General features: G+C 42.8%; 1 protein-coding gene across 6 annotated transcripts in view; it reads left to right on the top strand.

Annotated features, from left to right (window-relative positions):
* Positions 1–27,644, top strand: part of GCN2 (protein kinase family protein) — a 323,601-nt gene that overhangs the window by 27,952 nt on the left and 268,005 nt on the right. For all 6 annotated transcript variants that reach the window (XM_087682047.1, XM_087682045.1, XM_087682046.1 and 3 more), the window contains 2 exons: positions 11,058–11,117; positions 12,038–12,143. In XM_087682047.1, the coding sequence (XP_087538173.1) occupies positions 11,058–11,117; positions 12,038–12,143 (166 nt within the window). The remainder of the gene's footprint in view (positions 1–11,057; positions 11,118–12,037; positions 12,144–27,644) is intronic.

Genomic DNA, 27,644 nt, shown 5'->3' with positions numbered 1-27,644 from the left:
AGTAGAGTGATGTGAATCATAATCACCAGCCCAATCAGAATCACTGTAAGCATGTAACTGCAATGGTCCCCCCTTGGCATAAAGCAATCCAAGAGATCTAGTAACCTGCAGGTAACGGAAGACGCGCTTAACAGCTTGCCAATGCGACATGCGTGGCTGATGCATAAATCTTCTCAAGGCTGAAATTGCAAACTGTATGTCTCGCCTAGTGTTGCATAAATAAATAAGACATCCAACTGCTGGAGCATATGTGTGTATATCAAACAAATCACTGTCATCATGTAATGACAGTTTAAGTCCAGGTTACATTTGTGTACAAACTAGCTTACAATCTTGTAAGCCAAACTTCTCAAGAAGTTTACCATTGTATCTTAACTGTGATAACCCAATACCTCAAGCATCATGTATGAACTGAATGCCCAAGTAATAATGCAAAGACCCCAAGTCTGACATGTGAAATGTTTGCTGCAAATTTTGTTTAAATGCTGAAATCTGTTCAGCATGTGTCCCTGTAAGCAAGAGATCATCAACATAAAGACAAATGATGAGCATGGATGCGCCCTCTTTACATATGTGAAGGGTAGACTCAGATGAACTATTTATGAACCCTTGGCTAAGCAAGAAAGCATCTATCTTTGCATACCAAGCTCTAGGAGCTTGTTTCAAACCATACAAAGCTTTTTTCAGCTTGCAGACCAAGTGTTCCGAGCCCTCAAGTGCAAAACCAATGGGCTGCTGTACATATACTTTCTCATGAAGTTTCCCATGTAAAAATGCATTTTTAATATCCATTTGATGCATAGTCCATCCATAATGAGCAGCCAAAGCAACCATAGACCTGATGGTCATCATACGGGTAGTAGGAGCAAATGTCTCCTCATAGGCAATGCCTTTTTTTTGTGCATAGCCTTTAGCTACAAGCCTTGCCTTGTATTTGTCAATGGATCCATTTGCATTCCGTTTCAGCTTGTAGACCCATTTTGTTCCAATGGCTTTCTTCCCAAATGGCAAAGACACTATATCCCATGTTTGATTCTCTTAGTGATAGAATCCAATTCAGCTTTCATTGCTGCCATCCAATGCACACTCTATTGTGCATCTTCAAAACATTCAGGCTCCTCATCATCAAGGGTGTTTGCTGCCATAACGAATTCCATGGTATGTGCAGTATCATGCATACGAGCTTGCCTTCTAGTACGACCAGCAATGGGTGCATCTAGATGACTATCTTTCATAGTATGTAAATACCATCTAGGCATTTGTCTTGCCTCCTGACTGTGCATAAGCTCTTGCTGAATTTCAGTTTCAGCACTTTGCTGAATATTCAGATCAGCCAATGGCTGATTTTCTGCATTTTCCAAAGGAGCAGCTGGCTGAACATTGAGTTCACTTGCTGAAATTCCAGCTGAATCACCAAATGTAATGGACAGTAGCCCTTCGAATACATCATGGGCAGCCTGATATGTGTCTAAACCAGCCAAGGACAATTCTGATTTTTCCTCAAATAATACATCCCTACTGACAAACGCCTTTTTAGAAATAGGATCATAGAGTCTGTATCCTTTTCTCTCACTGCTATATCCCACAAAACTGCATTTAACAGCCTTGTTATCCAACTTTTTTCTGAATAGCTTTGGAATATATGCATATGCAAGGCACCCAAAGGTATGAAAGTGTCCAATAGAAGGTTTCCGGCTGTTCCAAGCCTTAAAAGGTGTAATTTTCTTCAAAGCTTTGGTGGGGCATATGTTCAAAACATGGCAAGCACACATGACGGCTTCCATCCAAAAACTGTGAGGCAAGCTCTTTGCCTTCAGCATACATCTAGCCATCTCCATGAGTGATCAATTCTTTCTCTCTGCAACCCCATTCTACTGTGGAGTATAAGTAGTAGTGTACTGATGGACAATGCCCTTCTGCTTCAAAAAGAAATTCAGCATAGAGGACATGTATTCCCCTCCTCGGTCCGAACGGAGAGTCTTAATTTTACAACCAGACTGGTTTTCAACAAGTGTAATAAATGCCAAGAATGCATCATACACTTATGACTTTTTGACCAAAGAGTAGACCCAGCAAAATCGAGTAAAGTTATTAATAAAAAGCACAAAATAGTAACATTCTCCCAATGATTTTGTCTGCATAGGTCCACATACATCTGAATGCACTAACTGCAACCTGGCTGTTGCTCCAAAAGTAACATCACGGGAAAACGAAAAACAATGCAGTTTTTCCAAAATACACCCTTCGCACAAGTGCTCAGGAGGTCTCTCCAGTAGAGGTAATCCATCTAGCATTTGCGTATGCTGTAAGAGCATTAAGCTGCCAAAGTTCACATGCGGCATCCTAGCATGCCATAACTCTGCATGTATCATAGCAAGAGTAAGAGTGGATGCTAAATACGCTGGCTGATCAATTGAAAGAGCATCCAACTCGTTTAACCCATGACATAAAGTGGTTGTCAAGACGAAAGTCATGTGTTCTTTGTCTCTCACCATGGATCTGTCATTATCAAATGTGACCTGCAATCCACAACATGCCAAATAAGAGATAGAGAGAAAAATCTTCTTTGTGCTTGGTACAAATAAAGCATCTTGTAGGCGGAGAATAGAGCCATCAATGGCTGTGAGCACAATCTCCCCAATACCTCTAATAAGGTATCATGCATTGTTGGCACACTGTACAGACTTGCCAACTGGAGCTGCATGAACAGATGCAAATAAATCTCTGCGAGATGTAATATGCATAGAAGCACCAATGTCAAAAAACCAAGTGCTTGTATCCATTGTAGAGCTGGATGCTCGATCTGCCCAAGAGGTGTCATAACTCCATGTGTAAAAACAATAGTCCTTGTCTGCAAGAAAGGACGCAGACTCAGTAGCAGTGGAAGGAGCATCAGAAACAGACATTCTAGACTCATTTTTCTTCTCTTTAGCAATGCACTTTTTGCACTCAGTAATGTAGTGGCCTGGCTTCTTGCAATAATGGCATTTGTCCTTTTTGGCTTGCGTGCCCTCTTGTTTTTTGTTTGCCTGTGATGTGCCAGAAGTCCCAGAACTTTGTGGAGCATTCTTTACTTGGCTGCCTTTGCCCTTCTGTCTAGCCATAAATGCCTGGTTAGAGGCTATAGCATCCACACCAATATTCCTCCATGTTTGCTGCTCCTCTAGAAGCAAATTGACTAATTGAAGAAAAGTGATTGTCTGCACGGCAATCCTCATGGTGAGGTTTAAGGCCGTATGAAAAGCCAAGTACGAAGGAGGTAATGAGTTCAAAGCGGTAGATATCATCTGTGCATTCGAATAGTACTCAGCAACATTCATGAGTTGCTCTCACAAGTACTGAATTTTGTTCAAGTGATCCTGAATAGAATCACCTTCATCCATTTTCAATGTCTCTAGCTCTTTCTTTAAGAAAGAGACACGAGTCTCATTCTTGCCTGCAAACATCTGCTCCAAAGTTAGCCAAGCTTCTCGTGAAGAAGCTGTTGAACGAATGTGGGCGATGATTGACCGCTAAACTGCCAATGCAATCAGCGACAAAGCCTGTGCATCCTGTGTATCCCATGCTTTTTGAGCTGTTGTTCTTTGGGGAAGTGGCTGAAGTGGAGCAAGTTGAGGTGCCCGTGGTGCATGTCCTCCTAGAGAAGGAGTAGCTGGAGCCACAATTCCAGGTCGAGCTTCTTCTCCACTGACATAATCCCAAAGATTTTTAGCCACAAGTATATTCTTCATCATGAAGGATCAAAGTGAATAGTTATTTCCAATATGTCCTCCTTGGATACATAGGTGAAAACATCTCCTCTCTGATTTGCCATGATTTTCAATTACCAAATAAAGATGCAAAAGAGCAATGTCGAAGTAGGACTGCACTGGAAATCTAAAAATTTCCAAAAATTGTAGAAAATAGCTTTCTGCAATTAGTGTACAGAGGTGCACTCTGTCAAAACTGTCTGTTATGCACGCAGTCCAATGTGCAATCAGTGTTTAGCAGCACTGTACTAGCAAAATCTCCAAAATTTCTTGTCTCGGGTTTGTCAAAATAGTCTTTTAGTGACTGTAATTGCAGTGCGTATGCCAATGTTCCCAAAAAACATAAAAGCCCCAAAAAATTTTGATAAATGTGTCCAAAAATTGCATTCAATGTATCTTAGACTTGTTTTCTGAATTCTGTATTTGTGGTGTGGAAACCCTTGCTTTCAGAAATTGCATCTGAAATTAAAAATTAAAAAAAAAAACTAGAAAAATTATAGATTTACTGGCGTAGAGCCGTTAGGCAGGTGTCAGACGGGTTGACTAGTGGCGTTTCAGTTGGGTGCTTCAGTCGCGAGCTGAGTTGGCGATGATTGACGACTGGCGAGCTAGTGCAGGAGGCTGCGACTTATGTGGCGAGATGTTCTCAGGTTGAACGTTGCAGTCTGACGAGCGGCCTTTCTGAGGCGCAGGCAGAAGAGTGCAGACAAGGGCTGTGCTGGAAGGGCTGGGGCATCAGAGAGACCTGGCAGGAGCAGCATAGAGGGCGAGCACTGGTCATAGGCAGTGCCTTGGTCGCAGTTAGAAAGGTAGTCAAGTTGATGGAGGCGCAAATTAACTGAGCAGGAGCAGGGCAGCTCTAGAGCTGATAGTGGACACTGGGGCAGATCTAGTATTGAGCGGGGACTCCTAGAGGCTGAGTGGAGCTTCTCTGAACTGAGCTGAGTAGAGCAGAGCCAATGCTCTGGTACCAAATGTGAGAGAGGACAGGATCGAAGCTTAGGACAGAAAACCAGTAGACAGTAGAGAGTGAAGCACGACACCCAATGCAATAGACTGAAAGCGTGTGAGTTGAAAGTACAAGGTACAACCCTTAAATCTTAGGGTTGTAGGGGGGTGTTCACATCTGAACACGGTAAGTGCCCGAAAGTGTGTGCCATAAGCACATACGAAATAATACCATAAGTATGGGGGAAAAAACCTCTCCTACCAGGAGTAAAAAGTATCCCAGTGTCCTACTGATCACCGACACTTCTATGTGAGTGTAGGCGTAAGTGAGGCGTGAGTGAAATACCCAACAGACCTCAAGCTTTGACTTTTGAGGAGTTTTGTGCATTATTGATGGAGGAGAATTGAGGCTGAAAGTCCGAGAACGAAGTAACAATGGAGATGCTGCATTCTCTGCCAATGCAAAAGGCAAAGGTGGTTCCTCCACCAAAAATGATGGTGACAAAAAGAAGAAGGGCGATAAAAAGAAGTTTCAAGGAGAGTGCTTCTACTGCAAGAAGAAAGGACGTGCAATCACATATTGTTGTGTAAAAAAAAAAGGCAGATGAAAAGAATGGTACCCTTAAAAGTAAAGGGAAAGAGACAACCAATATGGCTGAAGCAGAGTTGGAGTTATTCATGGCGACCATTGAGAAAGTATACTCCTCAACGCAAGAAGAATCTACCACTAACTCATGGGTGTTGGATAGTGGGGTCTCCCGTCACATGACCAATAAGAAAGGTCTATATAGTTCTATGCAGCCTCTACAAGAATCCATCACTGTGATGGTTGGAAATGATGCAAAATGCCCTGTTGCGGCATGGGTACTATTTCTTTTGTTGTTACAAATGGTGAAGTAAAAAATCTTTCAAATGTGTTGTATGTTCCCGAAATTAGGAGAAATCTATTATTAGTGCTGCCATAACTGATCTTGGTCATGAAGTGAGGTTCAAGAAGACAGGTGCAGAAATTCTCGACAGTGCTGATGACAAAGTTGTTGGCAAAGGAGAAAGAAGGAACAACCTGTATGAGCTAAGTGCTCTTACAGCCACTGCTAGAGTGGGCACAAGTAAGCTTTGGCATGAAAGGTTTGGATACATCAGATTTGCAGTGTTGAAGGAGATGCACAAGCAAGGTATGGTTGCTCACCTACCTGCAGTGATTGAATTGAAGGAACCATGTGAAGCTTGTATGATGGGCAAGCAACAAAGAAAGGCATTTCCACAGGAAAGCAAAAATAGAGCATAGGCTCCTCTAGAGTTGGTGCATGCTGAGTTGTGCGGTAAGATGCCTACATAGGCCTTGGGGGGATCTTCTTATTTTATGTTGATTGTTGATGAGTACAGTAGGAAGATATGGGTGTACTTCCTTTGTGATAAGAATCAAGCTTTTGGTAAGTTTAAAGAATGGCTAAAACTTCTTGAGAATGAAATAGGAAAAAATGTGAAGAAATTTAGAACAGATGGTGGTGGTGGTGAGTTCAACTCAAAGGAGTTTTAAGACTTTTGCAAGAGCAAAGGGATCAGGTGTCAATTGACGATGCCTTATGCACCTCAGCAAAATGGTGTTGTGAAATGCAGGAATCGCACCATTGTGGAGATGGAAAGATGCATGCTAAAGGGCAAGGGATTACTTAACCATTTTTGGGTTGAAGCTGTTAATACTGCAGTTTACATTCTAAATTGGAGCTACACAAAGGCTCTCAAGGGAAAAACACCTCACGAGGCTTACACTGGTAAGGAACTATTTGTCTCACATTTCAGAATTTTTGGATGTGAATTTTATGCACGTGTTTCAGATGAGAAGAGAAACAAGTTAAAACCAAAAAGCAGAAAATGTATCTTCTTGGATTATAGTGATGAGCAGAAGGCTTACGAATTATATGACCAAGAGACAAAGAAGATCATCGCAAGTCATGATGTGGTGTTCAAGGAGTAGTCGCATACAATGGAGGAGGAGAAGGTAAGTTCTTCCACTTTATCATCAAGCGAAGAAGTAGTCCACTATGAACCTATTCGGAGAGCTGTCCCTATCCTTAAGGAGGAGGAAGTATCATCTTTAGATGATGAGGAAAAATTTCACCAACTCGACATCACCCCACCGGAAAAGACATTACCGCGTTGGGTGAAGCAGCTCTATGATCACAATAATCCTATGTCTACATCTGTTGAGGAGAAGGCAGATGGACCAAGGAGGTCTCAGAGAATAGAGGAGCAAAGGAGGGCTTCTGCTCACATAGTCAATATGGCCTTGATGGCTGAGATTATGAGAGAAGTAAAGGAGCCAACCGACTTAGAATAAGCACTTGCAGATCCAGCACGGAAGGTAGCTATGCAAGCCGAGTATGCAAGCATAATGAAGAATGTTCTTGGGAGCTAGTGGATCGACGGCCAACAAAGTGGAAGGTTATTGGCACCAAGTGGATTTGGAAGGTAAAGTACAAGGTTGATGGTACCTTAGAAAAGTACAAAGCCAGACTGGTTGCATAGGGATTTTCATAGGTTAAAGGGTTTGATTTTCAAGAGTCATTTGCCCCAACTACTAGAATGACCACTATTCGCACAGTACTTGCAGTGGCTATCCACAAGCAGTGGTCAGTTTACCAAACGGATGTTAAGCTAGCGTTCTTAAATGGTGACCTCAAGGAGAAGGTGTACGTGGCTCAACCACCAAGGTTTGAGGCCCCCCATTCTGAGAACAAAGTTTGTAAGGTGAAGAAGGTATTGTATGGGCTGAAACAAACCCCCATAGCATGGTACCAACGAATAGATAAGTTCTTTTTAAACTTAAACTTCAAAAGATGTGCCTTAGATGCTAACTTATATGTTTATAGGGATGGTGAAAAGTCTGTAGTGATTGTCCTATATGTGGATGACCTTCTTATTACAGGTGACTATAAAGATATGATCAATCAAACCTGAGAGGCTTTGAGTTTTGAGTTTGAAATGATAGACTTGGGCTTGCTGCACTATTGTTTGGGAATTGAAGTCAGAAAAGATCTTTATCTCTCAGAAGAAGTATGTACGGGAGATCTTGACAGGATTTGGCATGATTGAGTGCAAGGAGATAGCTACACCTATGGAGGGGAATGCAAAGTTATTCGTTGAGGATACATCAACACTAGCAGACATTGGGAGGTATAGGAAGTGGTACTTGTGTAACATCAGACCGGATATCAGTTTTGTTGTTGGTGTTTTGAGCAGGTTCTCAAACAAACCTCATGAGAGTCATTGGAAAGCTAGGATGCGGTTGCTCAGATACTTGAAGAAAACTCTTGACTATGGTCTCACATACAGTTCCGAAACTTCTCTTGTGGGGAATTGTGACTCAGATTGTGTAAGAGACAGTATTCTAGGAAGTCGGTTTTTGGCTATTGTTTCTTTTTGGGTTCAAGAATTTTCTCTTGGATTAGTAAGAAGCAATCAACAGTGGCATTGCTTTCTACCGAAGTAGAGTACAAGGCAGCTTATTATGCTGCATGTGAAGCAGTATGATTGAGAAAGATCCTATGGCATATGGGAGTGCATTATGGAGAACCAATTGTTTTGAGATGTGACAATCAGAGTTGCATCCAAAAATCCAGTTTTTCATGCGCGTACCAAACATATAGAGATCCAGTATCACTATGTGTGTGATTTGATCGAGGATGGGATAGTGGAAATGGTCTACTGTCCAACAGAGGAGAATGGAGTAGATATCTTCACCAAAGCACTTATGAAGGATTTGCTTCAAGTTCATCTTCAAAAACTTGGCATTGGGCCAAGGAGATAGTTCACCTACGGGTGGACATTGAGGGGGGGTGTTAGATAAGCTCAATGCCCCACCCTCATAAGGTGCCACCAATGATCCATGGTGCTTAAAGTTGTAAGGCCCCCATTATGAGGAGAATCTATATGTGAGCCCGGATATTGGTTGGGTCCTGACTTGTATGTCAGATGAGGTCTATGTGACCGGATGGCAAAAAGATGACCGTTGTGGATCTAATCTTTGGGTTAGACGGAGTAGTTAAGCTAGTAGCAACTCGAGGCACATTGCATCGAGTTGTGGGGTTATCAGGGGCCCTAGCCAACAGTAAAGGGAATATTCCCTAGCCAACTAGTGGAGGTGCACATGGAAGGTCAACGGACATAGGTGCATATATGCATTGCATATATAGAGCATTCGCATGACCACCATGTTGAGAAACCCTTCACCCTTCATCCGTAGTTTGCGTTTTTGCATTTTGCGTTTAGGGTTTGCAGCCCCAAAAAGGGGCGCCATCCTAGACTGGCTGTGCCTATTTATAGGCCACTCTCTTATTTATTCCTTATGGCTAATTCATTCAGTTTGTCACCTCTTCTCTCCAGCCTCTCCACTACCCTCACACCCGTTCAGGAGGACATTGCGGTTCATGGTTCGTGGCTGTCTTCATTATCTTTCTTGTGCTACGACACCCTTGTTTCCTTGTATCACATTCACTCCATGATTCAGAACTTCATCCTTTCATTCATCAGAGTTTTTTTCTCTCTTCTTTTCTCTTCTCCATGTTTGCTAAGTTCACTCCGTGTTCCTCCCTGCAAACCCTACTGTCTCGCTGGTATGTCATCTTTTGATATGGTATCAGAGTTGGATCTGCTCACCTAGCAGTAAAGATCCTCCACTCCAGTGAAGGCAAAGACCGGTGGCAGGTTCGGCATCCACTTCTCTTCTTCTTCCGTTGCATCAAAATCTCGTTTTTGTAGATTTCAGGTGTTTTAGCTTGCTGCCCACACCCCGTTCGTAGAGGACATCTCAGCTGAAGCTGTCCATTGTTGTCTCCATCAGTTGGCGCTTGATTTTCAGCCCTCTTCACGCAGTTTGGAGCTGATTTCAGCCAGGCGACTGCTGTTCCTATGCAGACTTGTTGCCGTACAGCCTACCACGTCATCACAGTCTTGCTGCCTGCGTTTTTAGTCTTTCTCTCTCCTACAAGCTATCCTGCTTGCGTCTTTAGTCTCTCTCTCCTGCTGCCTTCGTTTTTAGTATTTCTCTCTCATGCAGGTTGTCCTGCTTGCGTTTTTAGTCTCTCTCTCTCTCCTCACCTGCGTTTTTCTACTGGTTGCAATCTCTTATTGCTGGTCGCATCCTCCTCCCATTGGAAGCTCACTTCCAGCCCTTCCACTGCCCTTCCACCCCTTGAGGTGGACATTGCGGTTCGTGCTTCAGACTGCCCTCATCCCCCTTGAGGCGGACATTGCAATTCGTGGTTCATGGTGGCTGACCTCTTCCTTCTTCAGCAATGCACACTGGTATCCATGGCTTCTTTACCAATAGATGAACAGACTATTGGGTGCTCCTACTGTGGCATCACCGGACACACCACCGATGCTTGCCGACTTCGACCTTTGCTTCCCACCCCCCGGAGTATACGCGTCTTCCACCAGGCACTCCTTGTGCCACCTCTCCTTTCTGGGCCACCGAGATCGTTCTGCATCAGCTATCAGAGTACTATGCTCAAGGCAATAAGACGCATCCGATGCGCACTAAGTCCTTTCAAACACATGGAGGATCGATTGGTGCTACGACCTCTTGGAGATCGTCATAATGCCAGCGATAGTCTTCTCCCACTTATTTTCAGGTACAGTGGCTTCCACGACCTACAGATTTGCAATCCTCTCCATCGAGAGATAGTGATTGTTTGATACTGTCTCCTCGTCCTTCTGCTCCTTCGAGAGATAGTCACACCTGTGGACTGTACTACTGAAGTGCCAGCACACACAAATGACAGGAAATGCTTGTCCAGGAGATGACGATCTCTAACGCCATGATACTTGTCTAATTGCACATGGATTCAATCTCACCAAGTAACTCTTGTTTCACCTGTATGCTTTCTCATGAATCAGGTCTGGAAACTCTGGCAGCCTTGCTGTATGGTTTTATAGCTTACCAGTTCCTAAAAAAAATGGTTGCTGGCTCATATTGACTAGGTAAGAAAGTTAGGTATGGAAGGAGTAGGTGCCAAGAAGAATCCTGACATGACAGCAATTGTAAGAGAAGTTCCCACAATAGAATGCCTTCCAAGGGAACTGTAGGCCTTTTGCTTGAGCTCGTCAGGTAGGTACACTGACGGTGGGACTGTCTACAGTATAGATCAGTCTCTTTCTCCCTGTCTTTGATTACTAAAGATTATATCACATGTATGTTTTGTTAATGTTTATTACTATGAGTGATGATTATGTAGGTATGTTTTGTTAGTGTTTGTGATTTGTAGGCCTCATGTCATAGTACAGGTCTAGAAAATTATTTCTGTTATGTCCGATACCTCAGTGTATGCTGCTTGATTAAGCCTTCTTATGTTACAGGCCTCATTCAAGTGGTGATGGAAGTTTCTTAGGAGACATATGTGCAGAACTTCACGTTAGGTACACACCATCTGATTTCAATATATCCTTTTAGCATCTGAGTGCAGCTTTTGTTAAGCTGGACATAGGAATGTTCTAAGACACTGATTAAATTTGTACAAATGTTATTCAAGAGTTGTTTTGGTTTGTCTAATGTCAGCCCAATGTGCTGATGATATGTGAGTATTTCTTAAATTCTCTTAATGTTTGACCTAATGGACCATTTCAAGGTAAATCTGTCTAACCTAGTTTTTAGGCCACTTAAAGAGACAATCTGCAAATTTTGTTCAGTCTTTTTGGATTTGTATAATGGCAGCCTAATGTGCTGAAATTATGTGAGTGCTTCTTCAATTCTTTTACTCTTTGACATAATGGAAAGTCTCAAGGTGAATCTCTCTAAGTTTCTAGCCCACTTACAGAGAGAGTCTGCAAAGTTTTCTCTGGAATGCTTATAATTTGTACTTGAAAGGCAGCATCTTTAAGGTATTATGCTTACTCGTGCTGGAGTGATGCGCATATCTGGACATCTAGACTATGATAATATGGAATCTTTCTGTGATATCATTAATCCCAATGTGTGCTGGCGTGAACCTATTCCCAATAAGCTGGTTTGAATTACCACCTGTTTGTATGTTGCCCTATTCTAGTACTATGTAAACTTGTGGTGACTTCTCATGCTTAGATGATCAGATAACACCTGAAGTATGAATTCTTAATGATGAAACGAAGGGAATTCAAGTGCTTATAAGACTTTCTATGTTTACATATGCATCTATCATTTTCTGATGTTGTACCTCTGTTGGGGATGTTCTTTACTTACTGTAAGATTTCTAGTTAGATAGATGTATGCTAGATATGCTCTTTGAAATGAAGATTAAGGCAGGACTGTTTTTGTGCTACTAAGTAGTGGTTTGGCTTTGTGGTTGCTTTTGTTTTATTAGATGCTTTCCTGGATATCCGTACAAGCCCCCTAAACTACAGGTCAAAGCAAAGGCAGGGATTTCAGGGGAGGAGTTGCGCTTGTTACATTCAATGATTGTTGATCAAGTACTTTTAGCACTCCAGCTTGTCTTTTTAACTGTCTGTTGAAAACTTTTGTTCAAAAAATAAATTTTCTGTGCTAAGGGGCAGGGTGGATGTAGTCAAGTGGATCAAGGAACTTGAATGGTTGTGTTGCAAAAAGTATACAGTTATGTTGTCTTGTGTTCCAAATTATCTAAATGTCTCTGAAACACAACCCTGTACTCTACTATTCTGGGCTATAAGTTATGCTCTTTTTCCTATTACAAAATCAAATATTGCATAGATTGCAGAGTTGACCGGAATGAAAATCTGGGACAGAATATCGGATCATGTCATAGTGGAGCCAGCCCTTATGCCCAAGGGTGTTTGGACTTGTTGAAGGGATGTTTTGTAATTCCAATGCACTCCTCAATCCCACAGTCGAAATTGATGCTGGTTGCCTCCTACTCGGTTTCCTGTTTATTCTTCCCTCTACATAATTAGGCATAATCCATCTTTCACTCTGCACTTCTCACTTTTGGGCCTCATGTCTACAATAGGTGTCGGCACTATGATGCGTGACCAATGTGGGTCTTGTTACTGAAATCGGGATGCAGAAGTCATGTTTATATTGTTATTATAGTCAAGATCTAAGTTGCATTCTATGCTCTTATTATTTAAAAGTGCATAATACCCTAATTATAATCATTTCACATGAAAAAATCGTTTCGTATGAAACAACTGTTTCATATGAAATGATTCTTTCCCATGAAATGTTGTTTTGTATCAAAGAACAATATTTCGTATAAATGAATATTCTGTAACACTAGAATGCACTTTCTAGTAAAAAGGATTTTATTTCAAAATATGTCTTCCATATGTAGTTCTAGATCATACAAAACATGCTCAAAAGATTAGAAGAAAAGATTCTAAAAAATGTGGGAGAGCAAACAAATAACAATAAAACATTTAAAAACATCTTAGAGGAGGACTGTCAATTCCAATTTGACATACAAGAGAAGTACTCGATGGGCCCTTGTTACTCAATTTAATATATCCCCTATGAAAATCCTAATTTTATATTTATAAAACTAGGGTTTCATAGGGAAATAACTAGGGCAATACTAGGGGATGAGGAGGTGGTAAGAGAGGTAGGAAACAAGCGGTGGTAATAGAGAGGTAGGAAAAGAAGGGTTTGTAAGAGAGACAAGGAAAGAAGAGGCATAGATAGAAGATAAGGAGGTGGTAGGAGCTTGGTTGAGAGAGGGAGGAGGAGCTTGAGACTTTAGCAGAGAATGGAGCTTGCTCAAGGTGAGAGCATAGAATTTAGGCAAACAAACTTTACTTAGCTCCATGTCTTTTTATTTAAATAAGATAAAATGTTAGTTGCTCCTTTATAATTGCAAGCAAAGAGATTGTGAATGTACTTGCATAGAGGAAGAGGAGGTGGTAAAAGAGAGAAAACAGAAGAAAAGGTACTAGAAGATGTGGGAGTGCAACACCTTACACTAATGAGGATGAGACATTGAAAAATATTTTAGAGGCGGACTATCCATTCCAATTTGACATAAAATAGAAGTATTTGATGAGCCCTAGTTATTGCAAATTTCAAAAATATTTCCCTATGAAAGCCCTAGCTTAATATATACATCTCTTGCAACAAATATATGAATTGAACTAGGGTTTTCATAGAGGACTAACTAGGGCAATAAGTAGGGGAAGAGGAGGTGATAAGAGAGAAAAAGAAGAGGTGGTAAAAGAGGTAAGAAAAGAAAAGGTGGTAAGAAAGATGGGGAAAGAAGAGATAGAGATGGGAGAAGAGAAGTTGGTAGATGTATAGTTGTTTGCCGAAATTCGACAATGGTAGTATAAATTATTGTCTCCTGATCCTAAACATAATCTTCTAGATTATGCTAGAATATAAGTCCAGGTCCCAATTTTCAAATTGCTAATGTTACTAGTCACATAGTGTTTTATTCATCTATTCAAAATGGATTATAGTATTATCTATTGAGAGAGAGAGAGAGAGAGAGAGAGAGAGAGAGAGAGAGAGAGAGAGAGAGAGAGAGAGAGAGAGAGAGAGAGAGATTAACGTCTCTAAAAGGCCAGAGTGGCCTATGAGACCATAACCAATACAACTGGTATCATCATCTCTCACCAGATAAGAAGAGATAAAATTTATGTGTAAGGTTACATGGTATATTGGAATGAGATGTATGGAAATTGAAAAAACTGAAAAAGTTGGAAAAATACCTAAGTTTAAAAAGATCAGGAGTGTAGGGTATCTCCCCCGAGAGAGAGAGAGAGAGAGAGAGAGAGAGAGAGAGAGAGAGAGAGAGAAGAAAGAAATATATATTAATGTCTACATAAGGCCAATGTGGCCTATGAGACAAAATCTAGAGTACATCCATGTCTAATGTCATCTCATCAGTAAGGTAAAGATAACATTACAAATAAGTGGGTGGCCTATGAAACAATACTGAAAATAACTATATAATGGGACTATACTAGGGTTGAACCATGTGTAGTGTTGTTTCATTGATAGAAAAGAAAAGGAAAGGAAAGGAGAACTAGATCTGATAGAGCTATATACAAAAGTGTGGTGGAGACTATGGGTTCTAGCTGATCTCAAGATCTGCACATGATCTCAGCTATGATGCGGTCCCTAGCTGCTTCACTGATATGCCTGGTGGTGAGTCTTCGGTGTCTCGTGATAATGGCTCTAATCCGACTGTGGTGTGGCCTCCTTGGACGTGGTCGTGGTAGATGAGGTCGTTGTGCTCGACGAAGGGAAACGGCTCTATCCAATGTGACTCCACGGCGTGGCCTGTAAGGTGTCTGGCGGGGTGGCTCTCTTTGCTAAGCTGGTAGTGTCAGTAGGGTCGGCTTTGTAGAAAAAGTTTGTCACTGCTCTTTGTGTGTGTCCTTTTGGATGAGCTGGCCTCATGTCTTGCAGTAGTGCAGCTCAGCGCCTCTTGAGCTCCAAGAGGAAAAGACCTAGGCATCTTTGGTCCTCATACTCCATGAGGTGACGAAGAGGTCCAAATCCATCACGGAAGAGGCAGTGGTACCGTCCTTGTATACCATAGTATACTGTGCATCTACATATGTAGTGCTCCTCCATCTCAGGCTCTTGACCACAAAGCTGGCAAGTCCTATCCTCTGCTAGGGTATTTGTCCGTTTGCCTGTCTCCATTTGAAGCCTATGTGAGGAGGTGCGAATCTGTTTGATAGCAACCCGTACGCCATGGGAGAGATGGGTGTCCATATATGCTAGCCGAATAGTGAAACCATCATTAGAGAGACACAAGAAATGACTCCTGTTGAACTCCATCCTCGATCCTAGAGGGAGTGGTGGATGGATCCATGTCCCTGCCATCTCAATCCTCAAGATATCAGCTTTGATCACTTGGTTGAGCTCTGATCGGCTTAGAGAAAGTGTAGGGCAGTCAATGCTATAATCCAAAGGTGGAAGGCGGTCAATATCCAAACCATGTAGGCTCATCCAAATAGCCATCTGTGAAAACCAACAATTCTTCTCGCCTCCTGCTGCTAGTTGTCTAGATGAGGTTAGTGCCAATCTAGAGTATCTATGGCGTGGAAGTTCCCATAGTCTGTGCCAAAAGGTCACTGCCCTAAAGAGTGCCTCCGTAACTATAGGTGTTGCCCCTAGCTCTGCTCTGACAATGGGATGTGGGATGGAGGGCTTACTCTTAATCATGCTTTCTATCATCATGATCAATGACCTTTCCATGCTATCCCAACCAACATAATAATCCCTCTCTACTCCAATCTGATCAATGAGTACGCCAAGATGCTTGTGGTACAAGCTGCAACCCATACCTCTGCTCCATATAGTAATGTAGGTGTGACTAGGGTGTCAAACAACCAGAGTTTGGTGCGGGGCTCTTGGAACTGTATGTGAGCACATTGACTCTCGAGTTCCTCTAGTGCTGCGTATCCACGTGCCAAACGTGCCTCTGATGCCCCTCTCATCAAAACGTGGGCCAGAGAAGGTGACTCCCAAATAGACATATTCCCTCACATGCTCCAATATCTCTCCCCCAAATGTGAACTGGTACATAGATCTAGTCAGGCATGCTGCTAAAGTATTGAAAACCATGGTTTTGGTCTTCCCAAGGTTCACTGTGAGGTCTTTATCTCTACAGAAGATATACAAAGCGTCTAGATGGCACTGCAATCCCTCTAGTGAATCTGAAATGAGAACAATATCATTTGCATATAGTAATATTGGTATCAGCACCCCTGCCAGGCTGGTCCTCCTCCTTGGTCTATGTAATCAGACACTTCATCTATGTATAGACCAAACAATGTGGGTGAAAGTGGACATCCTTGTTTCACTCCTATGGTACTATCAATCCTCTCTGATAGCCTCCCAGGTGCTCGTACATGACCTATCATTGCCTCATATAATGCATAGACACCCCATCGTATACCCTCTAGGACTCCAATGTCTTGCAATCTCTGCATGATGCGTGTACGAGGCACTGTATCAAAAGCTTTGCGAAATTCTACAAAGCAACAATAGATCCCCTTGTCTTGGGCTCGACCCTCCTCAATAATGGCTCTAAGTGTGAGAATATGGTCCAGCATGGTATATCCTGGTCTGAAACCTGCGTGTCCTTGTGCTCTCTTGCCTTGCATTTCAGCCCACTCACTGAGTTCATGCTCCAATATAGATCCATATATCTTGGCCAAAGTATGACCGATCATGATAGTCTTGTAGTTGCTAGGAATCAGGGGATCACCACTTTTAAATAGTGGGATTATAGTATTGTTTGACCAACTCACAGGGAAACCTTCACATACTGCTCTATTGAACATATGTGCTAATATGGGTGCTAATATGTCACAAGCATGTGAGAAATGTTCTGCTACTAGTCCATCCTCATCCTGTGCCCTCCCATTTTCTAATCTATAAATTGCATCCCTAACCATTTTCCATGCGAAGAAAGACCACTGTGTTGGCCTACAAGCTTGTGGGGGCTGCATAGGTGGCTGTCCTGGGAGGTCATACAGCTGTCTCCCATAGTCAAGCCAAGCATCTGATGATGTAATCTGTATGGGGGGCTGTCTTTCATGAAACATCTTCCATGCGCTCTTGCTATCCCGCCCCAAAAATAGCTGATATATCTTTTCTTCTGTTTTCGCTAAGTAGTCTCGTTTCTTCTTCCGCACAAGGCGTTTGAAGAACGCCTTTGCTTGGCGATGTGTTTGAGTGCCTAGCTCCACTTCTCTCTGTAAGCAAGCTCGGGTGACTCTACACTCATCATCATACTAGCTATTTTGGGGAGCAGTAGATTGTGTGGATCTACATCGGGGCAAGGTGTGTGGGAATGCATATATGGCTGATCCATGTATGGCCTCTGCTAAATCCCTTGTACATTCTTCCAACGATCTACTCAAGTCCAATGTATGTAAAATGGTCTGTAGAGAACCATTGTAGATATGTGAGGTGTCTTCTGTAAAGTAGTATTTGGGATGTCTAGGGAGGCATGGTGTTTCATGTTTCATATGTACACAAGAGAGCATGAATGTCAAAATAGCATGATCTGCTTCTATGCCAATTGGTCTCTTAGATATCTTAAAGTTTTGGATGTCTGGTATCAATGTTGGTGAGCCCATCAAGTAGTCCACAGTACTTGCCCCTCCTTTGTGATTCCAGCATGTCAAATTGTCAGATCCTGACCATTGTGGCAAACCATTAAAGATGGCTAGTCTATGTGCACTTCCCAAAGTCAATAGGTGTGACCCATAGGTACTCACTTCTTTATCCTGGGTTCTCTTGCGTAGGCCTATTTCATCTATGTTGATCTCTTTGAACATGGCATTAAAAGTCACTCCGTCTATCTCCAGTGCGTGCATTGAAATCTCCTACTAATAATATGTCCCCAATGCTAGCATATCTCATGATATCCTCATAAAGTACATCAAAGGGAGATCCATCTCGTGTGGCATAGGTAGAATTTGCCGGAGGGAAGTAGCATATTGCGATGAATATATCCCATGGTCTTCCTACATGTATCCTAATCCATAAATATTGTGCATCATCATCTCTTTTCATTACTTGCACTATCCCTTTGAGGTCTTCGCGGTATAGTATGGCCACACCTCTAGAACCCCTAGTGCTTCCTGGTTTTCTAGCTGCTAGACGAAATGCACTTTTCCACCTGTATCCCCGCATGTCTGGTAGTCGGCTACCTTTACATTGGTGTGTTTCTGTGTACATTGCTATATCTATGTTTCAGAAGCTATCTTCAAAGTAACTAGCATCCAAGCGTAGGGCTCCATTACAATTCCATATTGACATCCAAAGTGTCTCATAGGCCTCATACTGTCATGAAGTCCTTTTGTCAGTGATGATGGCTCGTCCATACCTATAAACAGCCCACTTTCCCTCTTTGCGAGCCTCCAATACCTTGGGAATGTGTTCTCTACGATGCGCTATTTGTGCTGGGGTAAGGTCCTCATCCAAATAGATCTTCTCACCCTTGAGGGTTCTCCTCTTGGAGAGGAAGGCCTTTTTTTTTTCTCTATGTCCCCAAAGCGAAGAATTAGAGCCTTGGACTTAGAGTCCTCTTTCCCCACTCTCCAAGCATTGACGATAGGTACGTCTGAAGCCCCAATTTTGTGAGCTAGTGTTTTAGCATCTTCCTGTGGGCTGCTCTTCTCCTCCCATCCTACTACCCGTACGTGTAAAACCCTAGCCTGTCTCTTAGCCTCTTCTTCCAAGGTAGCATTCATTACTTCAGTCTTGTTCACGGATGTTCCGTTATTCTTTTTTACCACCTCAATCCATGGGCTGGCTTCTTCTATTTGCTTCTGTGTTGTCTTTGCCACTTATGCCCATGAGTGAACCTCCCTTTCACATGCCTTCAAAGCCTCTTTCTCTTTTTGTAGTTCTTCTTGCACATTCATTTCTTTTTTCTTAAATGTATTCAATTCTTTCCCCAGTTCTAAGATTTCAGATTTGTAGGCATCTACCACTTTTAACATTTCAGTTTTCAGCATATGCATTTTGGACAGCATTTGTGCCTATAAGTCCTTCTTAATCTTTATTTGCATGTCTTGCATTTCTGCCCTCTGATTTACTATCAGTTCGGCTTTGACTTGCTCTCGTATTTCTTTCTCCAATTCTTGTCTCATAATTCATAGTTCAGAGCGAATCATGAGATGAATTTCTTCGTAGTATTACTTTTCATTCATGGTGCATGAGGTCTTTCCATGCCTGTCAGATGCTAGGGAGACCGTCCAATCACGGACCCTACGGCCATACGTCTTGTAACGTGTGTTCTTAGAAGGGGTGTTGAACATTGCTTCCATGGATAGTTGTGTTAGTTCTTGATCAGATTCGTCTCCTAGATATTCATTTTCCACGGTTTGAGGCTTGCATTTGTCTACATTATCCATCTCTCACACACAGTGTGCAAAGCCACTCAGCTTGTACTTTGTACTGTCAAAATTAGAGCAAATTCTGTGATTCCTACAAATTTCCAGGGCTTCCTTAAGCCCTCACTAAATTTTTGCAAGCCCAGTAATCTTTTATGAGCCCAAATGCCTTCACACTGTTTATAGTCACTTGCAGAGCAGCTCCTTCGGGTCAGTACTCACGCCAATCCTGCCAGACTACTATCACTGCCGTTGCTCCCGGCAGACTGCTGCCTCTCGTAGGACGGACATGACAGTCACGTCAGGTCTTGTCACTCGTGCCAGACACGTCCGTCATGCTAAGCACGTCTCGTCACGCCAACATCCCGTCACTCACGCCAGCATTCTCGTCAGTATTTTATCAATGATCACGATTACGATAGCTCAGGCGATCCCGTCATAGCATCCCCATCGGTGATAGTGTCACGCTAGAGTCACGCCAAGCTTGTCACATCACTCCATGTCCATCCCGTCACGCACGCCAGTGTAACACCAGAGTGACGCCTGTCACGTCACGCCAGGCCCGTCACGTCACACACCATAGAGAGAGAGAGAGAGAGAGAGAGAGAGAGAGAGAGAGAGAGTATATTAACGTCTCTAAAAGGCCAATGTGGCCTATGAGACCAAAGCAATACATACAATGATGGTGTGTTTCTCATCTGGAACGAGAAAAGATGAAAAACATGCCTATAAGACTGAAAAATGAAATAGTGTCCTATAAAAGGGAAACATGTCAATGATCTAAAAGTGAAAGTAGAAAAAGGAAAACTCTCCATCAATGAGATGTTTGTCCTCTAAGGAGGTGTATCTCTGCATGGCTGAGGTGTCTTGGCATCTGTCTCCTGTGGCGCTCAATGATGGCTTTAATTTGTCTGTGGTGTGGATGTCTAGGCCTTCGTCCGGGTGGACGTGGGCGCCTAGACCAGCTAAGTGCCACTGCTCTATCCAAAGGGACACCTATAGAAGATGAGGTCCAATGATGATGTACTCCTGTAGGCTGTGTGGGAGTAGTAGTGGTATCTGCCATACTCTATCGTGTATCAGTGAAAAAGTCAGTGAGTGCTCTATGTCTATGTGAGCCGAGTTGTGGGGGCCTCCTACTCCGTAGAATTGTTGCTCTGCGCCTTTGGAGCTCCAAGAGGAAGAATCCCAAGCATCTCTGATCCTCAAACTGCATGATCCGTCTCAGGGGTCCAAAACCCTCTCGAAACAGACAGTGGTATCTACCTCATATATCATAATATACAATGCATCGGCAGATGTAGTGTTCCTCTGTCTCTAGCTCTCTGTCACATAGTGGGCATATGCGTTTCTCTATCTGTATACCCTCCCATCTGCTTGTCTCAATCCTCAGGTGGTGGGATGAGGTGCGGATCTGACCAATAACTGTGCGTAGTCCATGAGGCAACTGTGTGTCCATGTAATTGGGTCGGGTGATGAAACCATCCTCAGATACCTGAAGGAAGTGGGTCTGGTAGTGTGCCATCCTCATGCCATGGGGTGAGGGGGGTCGGATCCAGGTCTTCTGCGTATCTACTTCAGTATGTTTGCTCTGATCACATGGTTTAGCTCTGATCGGCTCAGGTCAAGTGTAGGGCGATCCAGGCTATAGTCAAAGGGGGGTAGTTTGTCAATCTGTAGCCCATGTAGACTCATCCATGTACTCATCTGAGCATACCAACAATGTTTGTCACCATCTGCTGCTAGTTGTCTAGAAGAGGCCAAGGCTAGCCATGGGTATCTATCTTGGGGGAGCTCCCATAGTCTATGTAGGAAAGTCACTACCTGGACCAAGGCCTCAGCCACCATGGGTGATGCTTCCAACTTAGCTCTAATAATCTCATGTGGGGTCGAGCTCTTCGCTCGCATCATACGTGAGATCATCATGACGAGTGGTCTTTCCATATGCTTCCACCCGTCATAGTATTCCTTCTCTGGTCCATCTTGGTCTCCCAAAGGCTGTCTCCTCGTGTGAAAGAGACTTGGACCCCAAATAGCTGCCCCATATAGGAGTGTGGGTGTAACCAGGGTGTCAAAAAGCCACAATTTGGTTCGCGGCTCATGAAATTGTATGTGAGCACATTGCCTCTCTAATGCACCTAAGGCTGCATATGCTTTTGCCAAACAAGCCTCTGATGTCTCTCTCTAAGAGAACTGTGGTCCCTTCCATGTGACCCCCAAATAGACATACTGCCTAACCATCTCCACTGGCTCTCCATCAAAAGTAAAGTGGTGCTCAACTCTTGTCACCCAAGCAGCTGAAGTATTAAATACCATAACTTTAGTTTTCCCAAGGTTCACCTTAAGATCTCTATCTCTGCAAAAAGCTGATAATGCATCCAAGTGTCTATTTAGTCCCTCAGGTGAGTTAGATATAAGTACAATATCGTTGGCATAAAGCAGTAATGGTATCGGCACTCCAGCTAGGCTGGCTCCGGCCCCACCAGTCCTATCCACATATTCTGAAATTTCATCTATATACAGCCCAAAAAGTGTCGGTGAAAGTGGATAGCCTTGTTTCACCCCAATGGTGCTATTGACTGTATTTGAGATGCCCTCAGGTGTTCGTACTCTGCCTGTCATTGTCTCATACAGGGCATAGATACTCCACTGTATCTCTACGGGCACATCAATGTTTTGCATTCTTCTCATGAGTCTAGCACGTGGCATTGTGTCAAAGGCCTTGTGGAAGTCCACAAAACAGCAGTAGATCTTTTTCTTGAATGCCTTGCCTTCTTCGATGATTGCCCTCAATGTAAAGATATGGTCTAGAGTTGTATATCCCCTCCTGAAGCTAGCTTGGCCTTTTGATCTCAGGCCATGCATCTCGGCCCATTCACTCAATGCTTGTTCCATGATAGAGCCATATATTTTGGCTAGCATGTGTCCAATCATGATAGTTCGATAGTTACTAGGTAGCGCGGGGTCTCCACTCTTAAAGAGCGGCACAATAATATGGTCTAACCAACAGGTTGGAAATCCCTCACAAACTGCCCTATTAAAGATGTGAGCCAGCGTTGGTGCCAAGATATCACAAGCATGCGCGAAGTGTTCAGCTACTAAACCATCATGATCTTGGGCTTTTCCATTTTTCAGTTTCCATTTGGCATTCCTCACTTTTTTTTCTGTGAAAAATCTGCAATTTGCTGGTCTTGAGGTTGAGGGGAGTGGCATAGACTCTTGGCTAGGAACATCATAGAGTGTGCAAGCATATCCATGCCAATCATCTGGTCTAGTAATGTGTAAGGGTGGCTGGTTCTCATGTATCTTTTTCGATGCTCTCTTGCTATCCTGTCCCAAGAACATGGAATACATTTCTGTTTCTAGTCTGCTCAGGTATTCCCGCTTCTTTTTGCGTACCAATCGTCTGAAGAGTGTTCAGGCGTGCTTATGTGTACATATGCCAAGTGCCGCCTCTCGCTGAAAACGTGCTCCTGTCTCTCTGCACTCATCATCATACCAGCCATTCTGTGGGGCATTACCTCGTGGAGGTTTATCTGATGGTTTAGTGTGTGGGAAAGCGTAGGCTGCTGAAGTGTGTGTTATCTCGGCCAACTATCCTGTAAACTCATCCAGAGAGGTTTGTGTGTCTAGCCTCCCTCAATGCATCTCGCACAGTAGTGTTGTATATGTGTGAGGTCGCTTCCACAAAATCATAGCGTGGTAATTTTGGTATGTGTGGCTGTGCTTTGTGTATATGCCCATATTGCATTGTGAAAGCTAGAATAGCATGGTCTGCTGCTAATCCAATTGGTCTGTCTGAGATTTCAAAGATTTTTATGTCAAGTAGCAAGTTGGGTGATCCAATCAAATAGTCCACTGTGCTTGACCCCTTCTTGTTATTCCAACATGTGAAACCATTAGATCTTGGCCACTGTGGCAGCCCGTTAAGGATGGCCAAACCATGTGCACTTCCCAATGCCACTAGGTGTGTTTCATATTCTGTTCTCTCTCTATCTTGGGCTGATCTAACTAATCCCACTTCATTTAATGCAATATCTCTGAATATCTCATCACTAGTGTCAAAGAAAACAGTTTGGTTGCTTCCTGTGCGTGCATTAAAGTCTCCTACTAGTAGAACATCCCCAATTCTCATAAATCTCATTATATCCTCATATAGTGGTGTATACCGGGATGCCTCTTTAGGGGCAAACTTAGAGTATGTAGGGGGAAAGTAGCATATGGCAATATACATGTCTCGAGATCTACTTGTACGTAACCTGATCCACATGTATGTTGCCTCTACATCTCTATGTACCACTTGGATTGTATCTCGGAGCTCTTCTCTAAATAGAATTGCCACACCTTCTGATCCCCTCGTCTCTCCAGGCCGCCTAGGCTGAGGGCAATATACACTTTCCCATTATATCCATATACATCAGGTAGACGGCTGTCTTTACATTGATGTATCTCAGTATACATAGCAATGTCTATCCCTTTGAAAGTATCCTCAAAATAACCTGCATCTATCTTAAGGGAGCCATTGCAATTCCACAGTGTGAACTTCAAGGTCTCATAGGCCGTGCACTGTCATGCTGTCCTTTTTTTTGTGATGATGACTCTTCCATCTTTGTAGACAGCCCATTTATCTGCTTTCCGTGCCTCTAGAACACGTGGCATATTTTCCCTCCTGTGGGCTATCTGGGCTTGGGTGAGGTCTTCATCTAGGTTGATCTTTTCTCCTTTGAGAGTGATCCTCTTGGAGAGGAAGGCTCTCTTCTTTTCCAAGTCTCCAAACTTCAAGATGAGGACTTTTGTTTTTGTGTCAGCTTTCTCGACTCACTAAGTCCCAATGATGGGTATATCTGGTGCGCAGATCGGACGCTGTATGCTCGCGTAGTGAATGCCGGAAGGTCCCCAAGAACAATGAACTCTACTTTTTGCACAAGTTACAAGGTAAAAAGCATGAACGACAAGAGCAAGAGACCAATTGGGTGCAATCTCCCCCCATGCCTTGTGTGAGCGCTTCACAAAGCATGTATTTTATGTATATTTCATCTTCATGCTTAATAATAGCCCAATTTACAAAAATATAACAAGCTTTTAGCTTTTGAGTTTGCTTTTACACAAAAATAGGAATAAAGCTAATGGACGGTGCCCAAAGAGTCTGGCACACCCAATACAATGTCCAAATAGAAATAACATAACCGTGCGTCCATGCGCATACAAAATAATAATAAATAATCGATGCCTCAATAAATAGACATGACAAAATATAGGCGTGGCGCCTATCGGAATATAATCCATAGATCGAATACTCGCTATTCTCCAATGCTTTCCTCCGCCATTGCTGCTATCTCTACACATCAACTGAAGCATTCACAATCGTTAGTAAAATAATACAATTAAACCGACAAAAGTGAATACCTAGCAGTCTTCAGCTACATAAATAAATCAACTGGTTAGAAATAAATTCTAACCTTAATTTATTACGAGTGCGCTCTCAAAACTCATAAATGATTCCACGGTGGATTCCGTGAGGTTTTACGGTGGATTCCGTAAACTTTGATGACCGGGGCTCATACACAAAGTGGATTCTTTGTGCGAGAAGTTGATGGGGACGCCTGTCCTTTTCGGGCGTTTCATTAATTTAGTGTGTACATGGATGATTCCATAGCGGGTGATTCCGCAAAATGTATATTAAACTCATAAACGTGCCGGGGCTCATACACAAAGTGGATTCTTTGTGCGAGAAGTTGATGGGGACGCCTGTCCTTTTCGGGCGTTTCATTAATTTAGTGTGTACATGGGTGATTCCATAGCGGGTGATTCCGCAAAATGCATATTAAACTCATAAACGTTTATGATTCCGGTGATTCCGTAGCGGGTGATTCCGGTGTGATTTGTGGTTCCTTTTGTGCGTCCAGTTTCTTTTTGCATTCCTCTAGTTCTCCTTGTAGATTAGAGATCATTGAGTCTTTCTCTGCCATGTGTGCATCCAATGTTTGTTGCATCTCCTTTTTTAGTTCTTCCATCATTTCAACTCGAACCCACTCTTGTATATCATTTTCCATTTCCTTCCTCATGATATGCATTTCAGCATGGAGTATGGTCAACATCTCCTCATATAGTGTTTCATTAATTTTGCGGGATGTCTTCTCATATCTACTTGACCTTGGAGAGACATTCCAATCTCGGGTTTTACGCCCATAGGTTTTGTATCTCGTGTTCTTTGGCGGTGTATGAAACATTGTTTCCATAGTTGGTTTTGTGATTCCTTCATTGTCAGTTTCTTCCATCATGATTATAGTATGTGCTATAGCATAAAACTGTTTACAGTCTGACTAGAGTAGTAAACCAGTAACATAAACTATCACTATAGCATGAACTATCAGTATATCATAAACTGTCAATGTGACTGCATCATAAAATATGACTGTAGCATAAACTGTCAATGTAGCATAGAACTGTCAATCTCACCTAAACTGTCACTGTAGCATGAAATGTTAATGTGTGTCAGTCTGAATTCACGCAGGTCTCTAGTCTACACAGCATGGCAAGGTTCACATCAGTCTGAGTACATCAGCAATCTTAGTACATTCACACAGGTCTGCATTCACGTCAGTTTGAGAGAGTCAACATATTTCTTATATAGTCACAGTCACGACATAAAACTATCCCATCAGTCACTGCACATCCCTGCAGATACTGTTCACAAGGCCCACCACTGTTTATTGCTGGTACATCCCGTCATTGTTCACTTAGTACTTCTGCATCAGTACATTTACAGCATTCTCAGTGCTCCTGCGTCAGTACCTTCGTCACAGTATTCTCACTACAGCATTCTCATTTGTCAAAGAAAGGACTTTTGCCATGGCTGAGGTGATAACACTACCTCGTGTTGATGTGTATCTTCAATTCCGTCTCTTCGTGCGGCTCGCACACGCTTAGAGCCAATCGATCTCACTTGCCTCGCAAGCACAGGAATGTGCACGCGGTTGGCCTTAGAGAGAGAGAGAGAGAGGTCTACCTAAGGAAAATGTGGCCTATGAGACATAATCAAGAGTACATCCATGTCTAATGTCATCTCATCAATAAGGTAAAGATAACATTAAAAATAAGTGGGTGGCCTATGACACCATGTTGAGAATAATTATATAGTGGGACTATACTAGGGTTGAACCATGTGTAGTGTTGTTCCATCGGTAGAAAAGAAAAGAAAAGAAAAGGAGAACTAGATTTGATGGAACCATGTACAAAAATGTTGTGGAGACTATAGGCTGCAGCTGATCTCAAGATCTACACATGATCTCAGCTATGATGTGGTCCCTAGCTGCTTCACTGATATGCCTGGTGGTGAGTCTTCGGTGCCTTCTTGTGATAATGGCTTTGATCCGACTGTTGTGTGGCCTTCTCGGACGTGGTCTCGGTAGATAGGGTTGCCGTGCTCGATGAAGGGAAATGGCTCTATCCAATGTGACTCCATGGCGTAGCATGTAAGGTTTTTGGCGGGATGGCTATGTCCTTGCTAGGTTAGTAGTGTCAGTAGGGTTGGGTCACATAGAGGTGGTGTAAATATTGTATCTTACACTAATTTCAATAAGGTAAACCAAGGTATCCAACCAATGCAGGGTTTGGATAGATTAGAGTAAGGATGTTCCAAGTGAGCTCATGAACCGAGACCTCTCACTTCAATAAAAGAGAGAAGAGTTGCAAGGTGGAATGAGGTGTCTATTCCCACCAAGACTCTAAGATAGTTAGACCTCCTAATGACCCCACCAGAAATCCATCCCAAAGAAGAGGGTGGGAGGGAGAGGTGGTGGGGTTGTTTTGGATTTGGAGAGATGTATGATTGCTCTTCATTGGTCACTGTTCTAGACCTTGTGTGAGGGCAATCAACCTTGGTCCTTGATTGCCAAATTTTTCTTGAGACTCAAGGTATCAAGCACATGGGAACACCAGGATTTCTGCCTCATGGTGGCATGTGCTTAATGCCGAACAATAGATATCAAACATGGCAACTCCAAGATTTTTGCCTCATGGTGGCATGCGCTTACTGCTGAATAGCCTATCCATTTGAAGTCTTCCATGCTGTTGAATCATTTGGTCCACTCCTAGAGATTGGTCCTTGCTAAATCTTCTTGACACCCAACTCCA

The sequence above is a fragment of the Lygodium microphyllum genome, chromosome 7, assembly GCF_053477565.2.
Source record: "Lygodium microphyllum isolate KBCC chromosome 7, Lygodium_microphyllum_v1.1.10, whole genome shotgun sequence".
Lineage (NCBI taxonomy): Eukaryota > Viridiplantae > Streptophyta > Polypodiopsida > Schizaeales > Lygodiaceae > Lygodium > Lygodium microphyllum.
Note: the sequence above shows the minus strand (reverse complement) of the source record. Positions and strands in the feature narration are given on the sequence as shown.